The sequence below is a fragment of the Rhododendron vialii genome, chromosome 9a (assembly GCF_030253575.1).
Source record: "Rhododendron vialii isolate Sample 1 chromosome 9a, ASM3025357v1".
NCBI classification, from domain to species: domain Eukaryota; kingdom Viridiplantae; phylum Streptophyta; class Magnoliopsida; order Ericales; family Ericaceae; genus Rhododendron; species Rhododendron vialii.
In genome coordinates this window covers 29799789-29815297 of record NC_080565.1, presented here as the reverse complement: position 1 = coordinate 29815297, position 15509 = coordinate 29799789, and the positions used below count along the sequence as shown (strand labels likewise).

Below are 15509 nucleotides of genomic sequence, written 5' to 3'. Positions count from 1 at the left end.
TTTGTTTCTCATTTCTTTTGCTTCCGTGCCCATATTTATAGGTGAGTACTATAGGTGACTTAGACCGTGAAAATTTGAAAACCCTTTGCATTAGTAATTGTTGATGTTACTGCCAATTGACCTGTGGCTTTAAAGAGAAGAGCCAGAGCATGCATGTGACTGGTTCTATCTTTTCTTTTTCTTTTTCTTTTTTGGGATCTCCTAATTTATTTCTTCATGAATGACCACAATAGTATTCTGATCTCTCTATAAGACTCATCAACCAATGGATTAAAGTCACGTTTTCTCTGAGGATGAGACGATTTCAAGATCAATTTATTAAGTTCTCCCGTTATTGGGTCTGTAATTTCAAAGGTGAGATTGTTGTCATCCTATCAAATTAAGCCTCCTATTCCTTTTTACAACTTAATTAATTAGGGTGCCCGAATTAACTTACGCCCATCTTAATAAATTTCCGATGACTCAAATCTCGCCGTCCACTGGCAGTAATTCACATAAAGTTAGGAAAAGGCTCCTTATAGAGAGGTCCCATCATAATTGGTAGCACATGAGAGGTATCAAACCTGAAACATTAGTAGAAACAAACCTCTATCTTCCAAGTCTTGACCACCAGGCTAACCCTTTATTTCAAAGTAAGACCCTTATTTCACTTACGCGGATCTTTAGTTAATTAGGTGATGATAGGAGGAATGGACTAAACAATTTTGCTAACATCACACGAAAACACTAATACACACACTCACATGATGGGGGGCCGCACAAACATGTCAACTTGTAGCGTAAGTGGTTTGTGTATGGTTTAACAATCTTCATGTGACTAAAATGCACAAAATATTTTGGTGGCCATCTACTATTTATCATTTTTTCCCGTCTAACCACGCAATTTTGTTATACAAAGAAGTCTTAGGACTAATACTCAAAATTTATCCCTCTATCAAAACTATCAATTAAGGACCACCAATCTTACATGAGATCCCTGTAATCGCACTTGGCTTCACATGCATATACTGCACCCACCTTAGGTTTTCTCCTGCTTAAAAAGTCAAGGTCTTTTTCTAAGTTCTATTTAAAGGAACATGGTTGGTTTAATACGAATTAAGGTTTAGTCTCCACCTCATATTGGTAACTTTGACACATGCAATTGCAGTGTAGTAAGTATGGGAAGCTGATAGGAGCTCCATCCTAAAGTCTTAGGTTCAATTCTTCTGGCCAACAACTCTTAGGGTCATGTCACCCCCACGCGTAAGCATGTAAAACGGCTGTGGGAGGGCCTATAGGGATTAGTTCGAGGTGCGCGCAAGTTGGCTCAAGACACCCTACATAACCAAAAAAAAAGTGTTACCAAGACTAACTAGTGTGAAGTGTTTGTAGCTCAAGAGCTAAGGTGTAATTCAGCTTACTCCATTTCTGGCGACTTATCAATTGGTATGAGAGCTGGCCAAATGTGTTGAATCCAACGTACAACTAGGGATCTAATTAGTACTTCGTTCCAATTAAAGTAGAGGACAAGGCTAGGATAAAAACCCCTAAAAATTGGTCAACATGCCCATTTGTATATTGAGCCACAAAAATTCGAAAATCACCACAAAATCTCGTAAATGCAAATCCAAAAAATTGGTATTAAACCACAAAAATTCATAAATAACACTACAGAAATTCATAACTTTGAGTTGTCTTTTTTGAGCTTGCACCATCTTATTTTACCAGTAAGTGAGAAAAAAAAATGGAAAAGCATCAAAACGAAAATTTCTGACGTTGAAACCAGAAAATCATCCATTACTTAACTCCATACTGTAAAAGAATTAATGATTCAACATCACTATTACATTAGTTGTTTTTTAACTGAAAAGTGATTTATAAACTACAGTACTTAATAACAAAGAAAAATCGGAAAGCACTGCAGGGACCCTTGCCCTGTTTTTTGAACAGAGCCTATTAATTCGTTACATCAATCATCAAATTACAGAAAGTCTACTCAAACAAATTTTGTGCACAACAATTGTGCACAGATCACTATGGGAGGCCCACTTTGGGTTTCACACAAAAGATCCGAGCCGTTCGTTAAATCTAAAAAAAAAATTTGAAAGCCCTCGCCAAAAATCAGCTCAATCAGATACCTATAAGCGTTCGATCCAATCATTTAACTTTTTCAGGATCCTAAAATCTAAATGAAAAGTTAGATGATTGGATCGAGCACCTAAAGATATCGGATTGAGCTGATTTTTTGCGAGAGCCCTTAAAAAATGTTTAAAATTTAATGAACAACTCAGATTGTTTGTTTGGGCCCCGAAATAGGTCTCACATCATGATCTGTGCATAAAATCTATGTGGATAGCATCTCTGAATTAAGTAAGAGTGCTCAACGTAGTACCTTTTAAATGTTTATAAGAAATTAAAAAACTGAACCAAAAACCCACGTCACCCCTCTTCCCAAAATTAAATAATAAAAAAAAGTCTTAACTTGTTGACTTCAAATTTCATTACGCTTCTCAGCAGCCAGCAGCAAGCTACGAACGATATACTATTAGATATTCATAACTATCTATAATTGTAAAAATAAAAATAAAAATTGAAAGCATATTTCATTAATTGCACATGAGTACCTATAATTTACAAATAAAAAAAAAATAGACAATTATGGATTTGGACTGTCTCGACAAGTCCAAATTAAGAATTGAAGAGGATCCAATTCATTACAAAAAGAGGTAATTAAATTCGACAAATCTTTCATAAGCACTATCATAAGAGAAATTATTACATATATATATATATATATATATATATATATATATATATAACTGTAAAAAGAGCCACTGCCTTCATGCAAAAGCAAATTAATAATCAATCCGTTAACCTTTATTAAGATACATTTCTTTGGCCCACTAAAAATAGCCTTGCTGGTCATCATTGTATGTTACTATATATGGAAGCCCATAGTAAAGTTTAATGCAATTCTAGGAATTTTTCTATGATATATGCTTTTGGTTTGTAGAGTCGTAACTGCTAAACCATCAAATTGCACATGTGTCTGTTATATTTTATGCAATTTGGGAAACCAACATCACACATGCAAGAAACCTATCCTAGCTACCTAGCTAGCTATAGGAAGCCAATCGGAAGATAAATGTCATGAAGGCAATGGAATATATATTTGCAGATCTGCTAACACCAATTTTGACACCTTTTGTTTTTAGAGTCTTAGGAAATGATCAGGGACGTTCAATGTGTTTAAAACATGTTTTTAAAGGCTCCCAACAAAAAAGAAGCTCATTCTAATACCAGTAAGGCTTTGATCGGCTCATTCAGTTTTTTCCCGTAAAACTTGACAGGAACCGAAATGTCACACGTGCAGAAGATAAATGTACGTTATGAAGGCGAATGAAAAGAAGATAGCAAATCAAAATTAAATCACACAGGCCAAGATAAATGTTACGAAGGCAATTGAATAGAAGACATACTTATTGCTAACGGGTTTTGCTGTTTTTCCAGTTTTCAAAAATTGTGAGGTTATCGGTAGTGATAGGTTGAGCTTGTTTCCTTTATGTAACGCTCCCTAGGGTATTACTACAGAGTTTTTTTTTTTTTTTTTTGTATCATTATTATTAATGATAGAGAAACCTTTTTTTGCTGATAAAAAAATAGAAGACATACTGACATAGCAAATTAACCAAAAGTCACGCATGGATGAAAGCCTCATAACCCTCTCCTGGGGAGTAATCAGGAAAATTAGTGCAACTAAAACACACAAAAAAAGGATTTTTTTTAATTTTTTTGGATAATCGGATGTCCGGACCTGCTTGCATGCACATCAACTAATTTCGGGGCCCTGAAGGTAGTGATCGGGCATTACTCCCACTGGCCGGCCCCAAGGTTTGGAATAATTGGCATCTCTGAGATTCGAACATGCGACCTCATAGTATACCCAACGTTCCTAAAAAGATGAACGATTTAGATCACAAACAGAAATTATAGAGGGCGCACAATTAAGGGCACTACAGGAACCCAAGGTCAATGACATGTTGTAGACATTCAAAAACCTCATAAAGATTTGAGAGGAAACTGCAAAATGCATTCACTCCACACTTTTTCGCTGTTGTGCCCAATTTAAATAGAGAGAGTTGTAGTTACAAATGGTAAGATATCTCTGGCGAAAAGAAGAACTGAATGCAGAAAACTTCAGAAGAAAATTTAACTGAAAAGAATGATAGAAGATGAAATTTAACCTGGTTGTTCCCGTACAATCTCTAAAATGAATGTGGGAAACCTATCTCATAAATAGTTACTATAAGCTAAGTTCCTGCCATTGTGCTTAGTTAAAACTGTCATCTTCAATTTTAGAGATTTAATTAATTTAATTCTGAGATTAAATGCAATTAAGGAGAATTCCTAGTGGTATTGGTTCTATTCAAATCGACTTCTTCTGTTACATACTTAGAATTAACTTCACGTAACTATAGTTTTAATATTGAAAAATTCTCACCTGGTCTTTATAGCATTCTAATTCCTCAGCTAATAAAAATTGCAAAGAACTCCAAATACTGTGAGAGGAGCAACATGAAAAATGAAAATGAAAACGTCTATGCCATCCAAAGGATACAATGTATCGTCCGTTGTTTTAATTGGAGCTCAAAATTAACAGCCAGATATTCCTTAAGGAATTTTTCGAAAGCGAAAGTTTTTAAGTTCGCGATGAGCATTTACGAAGTAAGAAATTAGTAGATGTCAAGACTTCGGAATTCTATAGGTAAATATTTTAAAACAGATATAAATCATGAATTGCAAAATCTTAATACGCGTATGAAATAGTTCTTAATTAGTTATTATGTCACATATTTCTGGATAAAAAGATATGAAAAATCGGAAGTTCTACTCCTAGATGTTGTGGGCCTCTTTTCTCGGCAGGCTTTACAGGTTACAAGGTAGAGCAATAGCCCATCTAGAAGGCCCAAATTTAGTAATATACCGGATTGCAGACTTGGTTCAGGAATGTTGGACCAATCTCACTGCACGTAAAAGTTTTACTTTGTTATCAAAGGGCTGCAAATGAGTTGAGCCGTTCGTGAACTGTTTGATGCTTGACTCGACAAAGACTCGTTTGAATTCGATTCGGGTGCTAAACAAGCTGAACCTGAACCTCAATTTTAGACTCATTTAATAAATGAGCATAACCTAAACCAAACAGTATTCGGTTTGATTAAGCTCGCGAACCCGAAGCATGTGTATATATCTCATAAAATTTTACGTAAAACATTGAATATCTATAAACTTTTACATTTACATTATAATTTTGTAACTTGTACATGTATGAACTTTTAAAAGTACTATAAACTTGAATTTTAGTATTTTTTTTATAGTACATTGGGATTGGCCCACCAGATTGGGCCCACAATTTTTCGGCCCAAAATAAGGCCTCCATTTTAAAGGTATAATAATTATTAGTTAGTTTAAATAATGGTAAATACATAACAACATCTCAGTGGTTTACACCTTTACCCATCCAGGGATTGAATTTCATTATTGTTCCTTGTCTTAAGGACTTTAATGTCTATTACGCAGCTAATTAACAAGGGGCCTAGTTGGAAGATTTAGATAGTTTATGGTTGTCAAGTAAGGAGTTTTGTAGTTTATGGGATAATTTGAAAAAGTGTGATTGTTCAAGATGTAATTAATCCGTCATTTTCAAATTTTAATTGCTATCCGGGTATTTTCATTTCCGTAATACTTTCCGTTACTCTTTAATTAGCAGAGTCACTAGGATGCTATAAATTAGTAAGTGAGAAAACTAGATAGATAATCCATTGAGCTTTTACTATGTGATGGAAACTGCCGCAATATGTTTTGTTAATTGGAAGACATTTGGAATCCCTGCCGCTATCTCTATTAATCACCATGAATGTCTCTTAGGGTTCCTTCTTATATTTAATTAATCGTTGGATTGGATCTAATCAATTTTATTAATCTGAAATTGATGTGGCAGTTTAATTTGCATAAGCACAAGGTTAATACATAATTAAGGAACCTCTGCCTGTAGCCTATATCTAGCTGTAAGAGGACAATAAGGGTTACCTCTTATCTTTCTACTAACATTTCAGGTAGATTTCCTTTCTCAATTTGTTTCTTACATTTTTTTTTTGTCTCTCAATCACTCAAAAAATTTGTTTATATTTTATTTTCATTACTTTTCTTCCATCTTTTTTTTTTTTTGTGCGTTAGATATTCCTTTTTGTTCGCCTGGATAATGATCCCTTAACGACCCTGAATCGTATGTATGTAGGTTTGTTTCAGTAATTATCAAATAATACGTAATTAAAAAGCTAAAAAAAATGAAAAGCAATTGACCGAAACAATATAGCGTTGCCCACGCTCTGCCTTCTCTCTTCTTTCTCTCTCTCTATCTTTTCTCCTCTTAGGGTTTCTGCTGGGGGGTGGGGCTGCCGCCTCCCATCTCCACCTTCCCTTCTCTCCTCCAGTCAGCCACTCTCCTACTCCATGCCGCCTCCTCTATCCCTTCCCTCAGCCCCGCTTTTCATCCCCGCCACAGATCTACCTCCCTTCTTCCCTCTTGCTCTGAACCCTCTGCTGCTCCTCCTCCGCCGCCTTCTTCCGCCGCTCCTCCGCCGTCCTCTACCGCCGCTCCTCTCAGATCCCTTTCCGCCTTCCCCTCTCAACCCCCCGCTCTGCCTGTCCTTCTTGTCTGCTGCGGGTTAGGTCTGGGTTGGTTGAGGTGCTGTGAAGTAGCTGTGGTGGCTTGGCTTCTCCTGCGAATAAGTTGCTGGACCCGTGGCGGCGCTTCCGGTGACAATGCAGGCGACCGGAGCTTTTATTTTCTGTTGTTTTCGGTTTCCCTCCGGCTTCGGAGCGGTCTGTTCCCTGCGTGGAACCTTCTCCACCCTCTGTGGGTGTTTTTATTCCCTTAGTGAGGTGCGCGACGGGGAGGATGGTGAGGCTGGTCAAATTACCGCTACTGTCCTCGTTACCTTTAGCGTATTATCTCTGTGTGGAGCTTATTTTCATGTGCATTCGTGAGTGTCTTTCCTTCGCCTTGGGGATTCGTCCTTGGATAACCCGGTCGTTGAGGTCTGTGTACCCAACGACGGGCTCTGGTGCTTGGGAGTCTGTAGCCTCACGCGGGCAGTTTTTTGTTCTTTCTTGAACAATGAAATTGTCTGTTTTTCAAAAAAATAATAATAATACGTAATTGGCCGGGTAATTGACTATTTGGTATATACTTTATCTTATTAATTTGAAATTACACATTTTCCCCGCAAAAAAACAGAGTGTGTATTTTGGTTGTAAGTGAAGTCTATTATACCATTGTTACCAAAATCGAATTAACTTCAAATCTTGTGTTGCGATTGTAGGTTTACTTCAAAGCAAAGATGACGAGTACGTTACCAGTTTCCGTTCGCTTTTGTTATCTTCTTCTTCATTTGTATCTTATGTCCTTCACAAAGAAATGTCTGGCAGAAGAATTCCCGAATTTATATGTGTTTGGAGACTCCATATTTGATAATGGCATCAAGCGTAGTCATGTCTCAGGAATGCGAACAGGCTACTCGCCTTATGGCATTGAGTGTCATTGGTATGACAAATTCAGGTTCACGAATGGAAGGACAATTCCAGAAATGATAGGTAGTACTCAAAAGCAAATACATTTCACTATTTAATTTCCTTAGGGTTTACTTGGATATGGCCATCTCATTTACTTATTTGCTTAATTTCTGAATTTGGAGGTATGCTACAACGTTAGCTAATATAATGGAAACCAATGTCACTTGTGCTAGATAATCGAGGTTTTCGGAATTGTCTTTGTTTTTTTTTTTTTTTTGGGTGAAATGTAGCAAAACTAACATCAAATAAATATATGTCGTCATTACATCGTCGTCTTCAGGAGGCTAGTTTTTCTTTTACAATTTAATTATAACAATGCTGTGATTTGTACAAAATGTTATGAACTAAAGATATATATTCACGCGTTTTACAGCCGTCTCACTCAAATTGAAGTTGCCAACATCATTTGATGAATCGGCATTCTATCCCGAACATGGAGTTACTTACGCATCTGCATCAGCAGGCATTCTTCCAGACACAGGGAGTACATTCGTAAGTTTATTTATACAGGTTAAACAACAACAAAAAATATGCATAAAACAAATGTAGTGGACAAAAGCATGGTACTAGCTTTCAATTTGTAGACATAATTAATTCGAACCAAATTAATGTTGAAATTGTTTTATATTGTTAATTTTTTTTGTGTGTTGTATACAATAACCATATTTCTGTAGAACTAATTAGTTGATACTACTTAATTGGAAAGGGAACGAACTATTGTTTTGAGGAACAAATTGGATTTTTCAAGGAAACTTTGGAAAAATTCCTGCGACCCAAGTATCAATCCGCCGAGAAGCTCTCCAAATACTTGTCGGATTCAATCTTTCTCATCAATATCGGCAGCAGCGACTATATTCACAACTATCTCCAGCCACATGACTATAATAGTAGCCGGCAATACAACGGTGAAGATTTTGCTCAACTCCTTACAACCAAACTTGGAGACCATTTAAAGGTATATAACCAGTCGATCCCTCGATGATCTTCAAATTACGATCCTATTTAATTAGTTTCCATCAAACTACTTGTAGCCTTCTATCATCTTGATATCGCTCGAGCTAGTAGTCTGTCTTTACTATTTATGCTACATGGTTGTTGTTTTGTATGCTAATTAAATCTGAAATGACGATGATAACTTGTAAATTGCCCTGGGTGCAAAGAAAGATTGTTCTTTTGTTTTTTGTTTTTTTCATGTAAATTTGTATGGTTTGTGTAGGAACTGTACAACCTCGGGGCAAGGAAGATGGTAGTTTTTGAAATTGGCCCACTCGGTTGCTTGCCGTACATAATAAACCAGAGAAAACCAAGAACCAGATGTGATGAGGATGTTAACACGTTGGCCTCAATTTTCAATGAAAATCTTAAAGTTAAGCTCAAAGAGTTGGGCAAGAAGCCAGACGGTTCAATTTTCGTGACAGCGAGAATGTTCAATCTCATTAAGAGCATGGTTGAAAAACCTGGTGATTACGGTGAGTTATTTATAAATATTTGGTGCAAACTGTAGCACTGGGACACAAACACTTTCCCATTATTTGTTGTCCTATAGTTTGCACTTTGCTCAACCATCGTCTCTATGTCCTCGATCTCCAGGGTTGAGAGAAACTAGATTTCCATGTTGTGCAACTCAAGAAAACGGAACAGGGCTATGCGAACCGACTAAGATACATTTACTTTCACCCAAGGAGATGGCGGAAAATCAACCCAAAGATCGATTTGAAGGATATAAAAGGGACTATCTTTGCATAGAGAGCCCTCCTCCTCCTCCTCCGGCATTGACGGTGCAACCAGAGAGCTCGACTGGGAAACCTACCGGAGATCTATGCGAGGACAGAGGATCATTTCTCTATTGGGATGAACTTCACCTGACCAAAGCAGCTAATGGAATCATAGTAGATAAATGTGTTAATGCTAATTCGAATGGCATTTGTGCGCCATATAGCATCAATCAACTAGTGAATCAGAGGTGAGACCCTTCGTGGGTCCAATACAAATTGTTTGTTTTCCCTCGATCGTTTTTGACGTAATGGAAAACGATTTCGATCCCGAAATTCAACTATATTCTTTCAGTTCTGATTTTGAAAGGATTTTTCTTCAAATAATGAATGTGGCATTGGTTTAAAATACCTTTTGTCCGAGTGGGATGTTTCTTTTGTGCCGATTGGCGGCTTTGCTTATACACATTTGGTGTGAGTTTCATCTCCAAAAGTGTGACTCCTACACTACTGACTATTGACTAATGTATGATTAAAAAGGGTCAAGTGGTGCTCCAAAACTCTCTCTGAATAATCACTGGCTTCTACAACTATCTTCGCATTTTTTTTTTTTGTTAACTATCTTCGCATTTGCTTTGTTTCTACTGATATATCCCACTGCACACTCTATAGACGGTAGTTGATTCGTAGCATGGACTTTCTTGGAAATAAAAGGAAGTCCAAATCCATAGTACCTTCTCTTTCATTGTTTTTTTGAAAAAAGATGGAAATGATCGGTATGATATGATAGAGTTAGACGACCCAATACATAAGGACTTGATGTTACCAGAAGATTAAGCACCATATATACTCTACGTACCACGTTTACTTACGCTTTGGTTTCCAATTTTCTAGAACCACTTTGGAATGATAAATTAGACAGCACTACATTTCTTACATTGGATCTTCAGCAGCAAGAAATTAACACTAACAAACACCCCTGCCCCACTCACATCCTAGCACCTCATAGTCACACCCCAGTCGTCCTGCAAACAAACCCACCTTACTAATACTAACTCACACACAACCAGCTGGGGCCAAAGGACTTATTACTAGCTAGCACTCCAATAACACCCCCAACAAGCCACTTGACACACTAAGAACTGGAAGCTCCAACAAGCTCTATGATGTTCTTTGGGGAGCAAATTGTACCATTGAAACAATTAATCGCCAATACATGGTTAGCCGCTTCCGTGGTTTGAACCCAGTCCCAGTAGAGGTACTGGTCTGGACTGTCGCAACGACTGGTATCATTCTTGAAGCATGGATCCACGGTGTTTGTGATTCCTTCAAAAGCAAAAACACACACAACAACAACAACAAAAAATCAATGAAGCAAGTTTCAATATTCGAAGATGGAAAACATTTCAACATCAATTCTAGGTACTCACCATATTTGTTGGGGTTGGATTTCAGGTTGGCCACAAACTGCAAGTCATTCAACACAGAGAAATTGGCCTCGCTCAGATTGGATTTCAACTGATTCAGTATCGATGGAAGGCCCTCACTGAATGGACGAACCATTTTGTTGATGCTTTCGTTACAGCATAACACTGTGGGGTCTGATGGGTTTGCAAAAGCCGGAGTGCATCCCATTGGCCATAGGTTATTGAGAACCATCTTTCTGGCTCCGAGTTTGTACAATGCCTGCAAATGCAACATTCCAACAAAACAAAACAAAAACTAATGAGCGTTACTTCATGTCCTTAATTAATTGACAAATTTCTAGGCAAACTCTTTCTTTCTTTTTTTTTTCCTTTTCTTGATACCGCGAGACGAACAGCCAACCCATCTATCAGTAGTTCAGCGAAAATGTCAGGGGTCAAGTGGCTCAGGGTTCCATTACTCGGAGGAAGATAATTCCAGACATAATCCTCGATTCCAAATGAGATTAGGAATGTAGAATGAGCCAGATGGTCCATGAGACGTTCAGCAAGCAGATTGGGCAAGTAGGTCTTGACGGTCTCGTTGAAAAGCCCGATTCGGCGATCGAAGCTCCAGTATGTTGTCTGTAAATCAAAAGTTCATACATGATCAGCTGAATAATACAGTATTAATTTAAATAAAATGTAGTAGCAGACTAGTAATTAGCAGGAGTAAGTGGTTGGCAAATTAAGGGGACGGAAATATTTCATATACATTCTCTGTTCCTTCCATTTTCCAACAACAGACTATGAGTTTCCGGAAGGATATATTCCTGCTCCTGCGAAAGCATAGTTCATTCCTGTTGTCGTCTCATTTGCGGCGGAGTCCATCGTGTTTGGGTAGGGTTGCACCTGTGGTATCCCCTGATAGGAGGCTGCAACTAACAGAAATTTTTTGTTCAAAACACCAAACGAAGACATTATAAAACAGTTATTAGCTACATAGGGAAGTTGAAATCTTTTGTTTTTTCATATGATCAATACGAACTTTTATTTATTCGGCATTTAGCTTTGTTGAGCCACAATTTCTGTCTTCCAAATTATAGAATTGTTTGTATATATGTACTAGGGAAGTTGAAAAATATTCCAAGACCATACGTCTCAGATATATACTACTTCTTTTAAATGTACGAAGATGTTTCCTCTTTTTTTCTTTTCACAATTACCCCCAGCAGTTGCAACTAATATCAGTCGTGTCCTACACCTCTTCCCGACCAACACAATACAACCCAGCACTTGCAACTATAACTGTAAGAGTTTCCTGCTAATGGAAAGCAGTGGCCCACGGGCCGTTTCTTCTAGCGAAAAGCTAAAGATGTTTGTCTTCTACAAACAAACGGCTCCCCCAAACTATTTCTCTGATTCTCTCCAACCGCTTCAATGCACATTCCCTCTGACTCCCTTCCATCTTCATCTCCAACCTTCGATGTCCGACTATTACAAAGACCTAACCTGCTGACATCCAGCGAACACTAACCCGCCAATCGATATTCCCCAGCACTGACCCGGGAACCGTACTCACTGCCTATGTTCCCGCTGCCGAAAAAAAAGTGCTTTGTAAGTTCAATCTTAAACTGTGTCTTCCCTCAGCCCCCAATATTCGAAGTTTGAAATTAATTCCTCTACAGACAGTATTTGTTACTTGCAAGTGGTGTACAATAGTATCTTGCAAATCTGAGACCGGCAATAGGGAATCATTACATATCTCTATTTTACTATGAACTGACCTGATTCCTTCTCCTGTTTCGTTGTTTTCCCTTTAGTAGTGGTTTCGCACATAAGATATTTGTAGAAATGCCTCTTTGACCGGTCAATTAATACAGTTGGGGAGTTGTCAAGATTGTGTGTGCAAACTATTTGACGAACAAAACGGTATCAAAACGAACATATAAACAGTTATGACCTTAAAAACAAATGATTTGGACTTCAAAAACACGTCTTGTTGTCAAAATCTATATCAGTAAATAGATTAAAAGTTAAAAGTACGGAGCCAATAACATATATTTTGATAACAAAGAAAACAATATGGACCATGTAGAGAGGGGTTTGCGTAGAAGTTGGGGGTCATGGCACCCTCTATTCTCAATGCAGTTACATTTAGCCCATTGTTATTCAATCACACTACGATAAAAAAATTGTGCACACTAAGCATGGCACCCCCAGTCTCTGTCATACGGTTTCAAAGAAGAAATGGTGTTCAGATGTGTAAAATGGGGGCTCTTTTTGTGATTTTTGTGCCGATTTTATCTTATGTGAGTATTTGAGTTTGTTTTGAATGGGTCTGTATTCTGTTGAAATGTCATTATATTAAGGTGATAACGTGCACTTGGATATGGTTCACCGATTTTACAAAATTCTAAAATATGTACCAAGTTCTCAAAACTTGAGCCATACAATAATAAATATGTAAAACATTTGAGTTTACGAAGAGTTGAAAATGGCGGTTTACATTTGAACAAGTTTACATTGCCTTTCAAGAGGACGTCATAGTTTCTTGGTATTCCTGTTGAAGTCATTGTTTTGATCTTATCAAAAAGGGAGATTATGATCAAAGGATTGGAGCATCGATGACCCCTCAATGTTGCACTTTCTGGTTAAATTTTCCATGAAAACATGGATTGATGGTTGACTGTTGAACTCAATTCCAAATTCTTTTTGCCCTGCAAATTTAACTACTCTTTTAGACAGGCATCGCATCAGGATCAAAATTGTAATAAGAACTACCAAGAGACATCGTGCTTTTAGGTCATGTTCACCTAAATCTTGAGATTTCCTATCTTTTATTGTCCTATTATTTTGCAGTTGTTTTGAAAAAAGTAAGAAAAAGCTCCTGAAGTCTTCGTGCATTGTCCTCATTGTCATGTTGCAGAGTCGAGATAGGAGAGCACAAACCAACTTGAAGTATTGATCCAAAATGAGCCCCTGTCTTGAAGCATGAAAATGCCGAGCACCACCTAGAAATTAGTGCAGCAACCAAAATCAGTATTGATCCAAGCTATCAGGGTATTGTCCATAAGCCATATCAACCAAGCATTTTGGTACTGAATCATGTAAACACCATAAGGTGTCCTAGAGATAAGAAAAGTTCATAAGAGTCTAAGGTACACCGAAATGAGAAGCTACAATAAATATGACAGTTCAAGTGTCGGCCTCCAAAAGAAATCACCTCAAAAAGGGAATCATTGAGCTACGGTCTCCAAACAAAAGACCAAAAAATTATAAGAAAAAAAACTCACTAAACCACCACATAAGCAACCCACTGAAATAAATAGAATTTGTCAATCTTTCTTATCGACTCAAGCCAAGAATGTAAGAGCGCTAAAACCATCAAGGAAGAAGGATTATTGGTAATCATTAAAGCAAAATTGGTCCCCATGCAACAATGTATAGTTCCACAGCATCAATCAAAAGTTATAATGTATGAGAAAGGTGTGAAGATTATTACTCGAAACAGCTGACCTGTCAACTTGTATATGCAAAAATAGGCTTTTTGACCACAATTTAAGGGAACAAAAGGAAAAAGACTATTGGATCAAGTGAATCCGAGCCTCTAGGATCCTACACTTCCCGCGATTTCTTTCGAAAACTATTTTCTGTTTTTCCTCGGGGCCTATTCTGCTTAATTGGCTTAAGAATACTTCTCTTTCACCAGAATTGCCAGTAAGTACTGATCAAAAAAATAATGCCGGTAGGTCTTTTTTTCTTTGAGTTCTGCTTTTCGTCTACAATTTGCTGTTTATTTCATTTCATTTTGTTTTTTTTCAAAAGGGATGGGAAAAAATGCCTGAATGGGGAAAAAGAGCTTATAAGTTGGGGAGTTTTGAATGATGTTTGGAATTTGAAGAGCCCATAAATTTTTTTTGCTTTTGTTTCCTTGGCTTTTTTAAGATGTCTGAATGGAGTTCATTCTATTTCTACCATGCATTTTAACAAACACCTTGAAAGCAAACGTATGCCATGGGTGATTAATAAGAAACCGAAAACCCAGCAATAATTGCAAACTTCAAAACAGAAAAGAGTACTAAACGAATAAAACATTGAACTTACAAAGGAGGGAGAGAGGACGATGGTGATGGAGGTGGTGCCTTGAGAGAGAGAGAGGAATTCTGGCATGGGGGTTTCAAAAGACGAAGTATGGGGAATACGTCATTTTGGAATGTGTTGGTGAGGCATGTATGGCAGTTGTGTAATTAGCTTTAAAATGTGGGCTCTTTAATGAGATGAGGAGAATGCCTCTCAGCCCTTGGATCAAATTAATCCTAGTCATTCCAATAACTTGTCCCCACACCCTTCTGTTTTATAATAGAGATTCCTCCTACAAAAATTAGGTACGAATAACCATGATGCAAGAGCATCCGCAATGGTAATAATTAAAAACAATAATCAAAATGTGACACATTAGTATTTAATTATCCATTTAGTCCATAGTCAAACTTAACAACATCTATCTCCACATTGGTTATCTTTGCATCTCTAACAAAAAAAACCCTCACAATATACAATACACATTTGTCCAATCGTAAACGAGTTCCAATCACGCACCCGACCACACCAAATTATTTGTCTCGATGAGACGATTCTAATGTGGGGTATTTTTGAGTTATTGAGTTATTAAGTTTGGTTATTGAGTTTGATTATTGAGTTTTGGTTATTAGTAAAAATTGTTAAGTTTGGTTACGAAATTGGTGAAATTTGGTTATTTACCAAAAGACTTCTAATTTTG

At 37.3% G+C, this 15509-nt stretch overlaps 1 protein-coding gene across 1 annotated transcript; it reads right to left on the bottom strand.

Annotated features, from left to right (window-relative positions):
- Nucleotides 1-10458: 10458 nt before the first annotated feature.
- Nucleotides 10459-11519, bottom strand: LOC131299774 (GDSL esterase/lipase At1g71691-like). The gene is made up of 4 exons (XM_058325351.1): nucleotides 11502-11519; nucleotides 11132-11371; nucleotides 10754-11009; nucleotides 10459-10649 (listed from the first exon to the last, which is right to left on the bottom strand). The coding sequence occupies exons 1-4, from the start codon at nucleotides 11517-11519 to the stop codon at nucleotides 10459-10461; spliced, it is 705 nt and encodes a 234-aa protein (XP_058181334.1).
- Between the last annotated feature and the right edge of the window lie 3990 nt (nucleotides 11520-15509).

Coding starts and splice junctions, on each gene's coding strand:
- LOC131299774 (XM_058325351.1), bottom strand. Junction 11,010..11,131: donor GGTTGGCTGTTCGTCTCGCG/GTATCAAGAAAA, acceptor TTGCATTTGCAG/GCATTGTACAAACTCGGAGC. Junction 10,650..10,753: donor ATCCAACCCCAACAAATATG/GTGAGTACCTAG, acceptor TTGCTTTTGAAG/GAATCACAAACACCGTGGAT.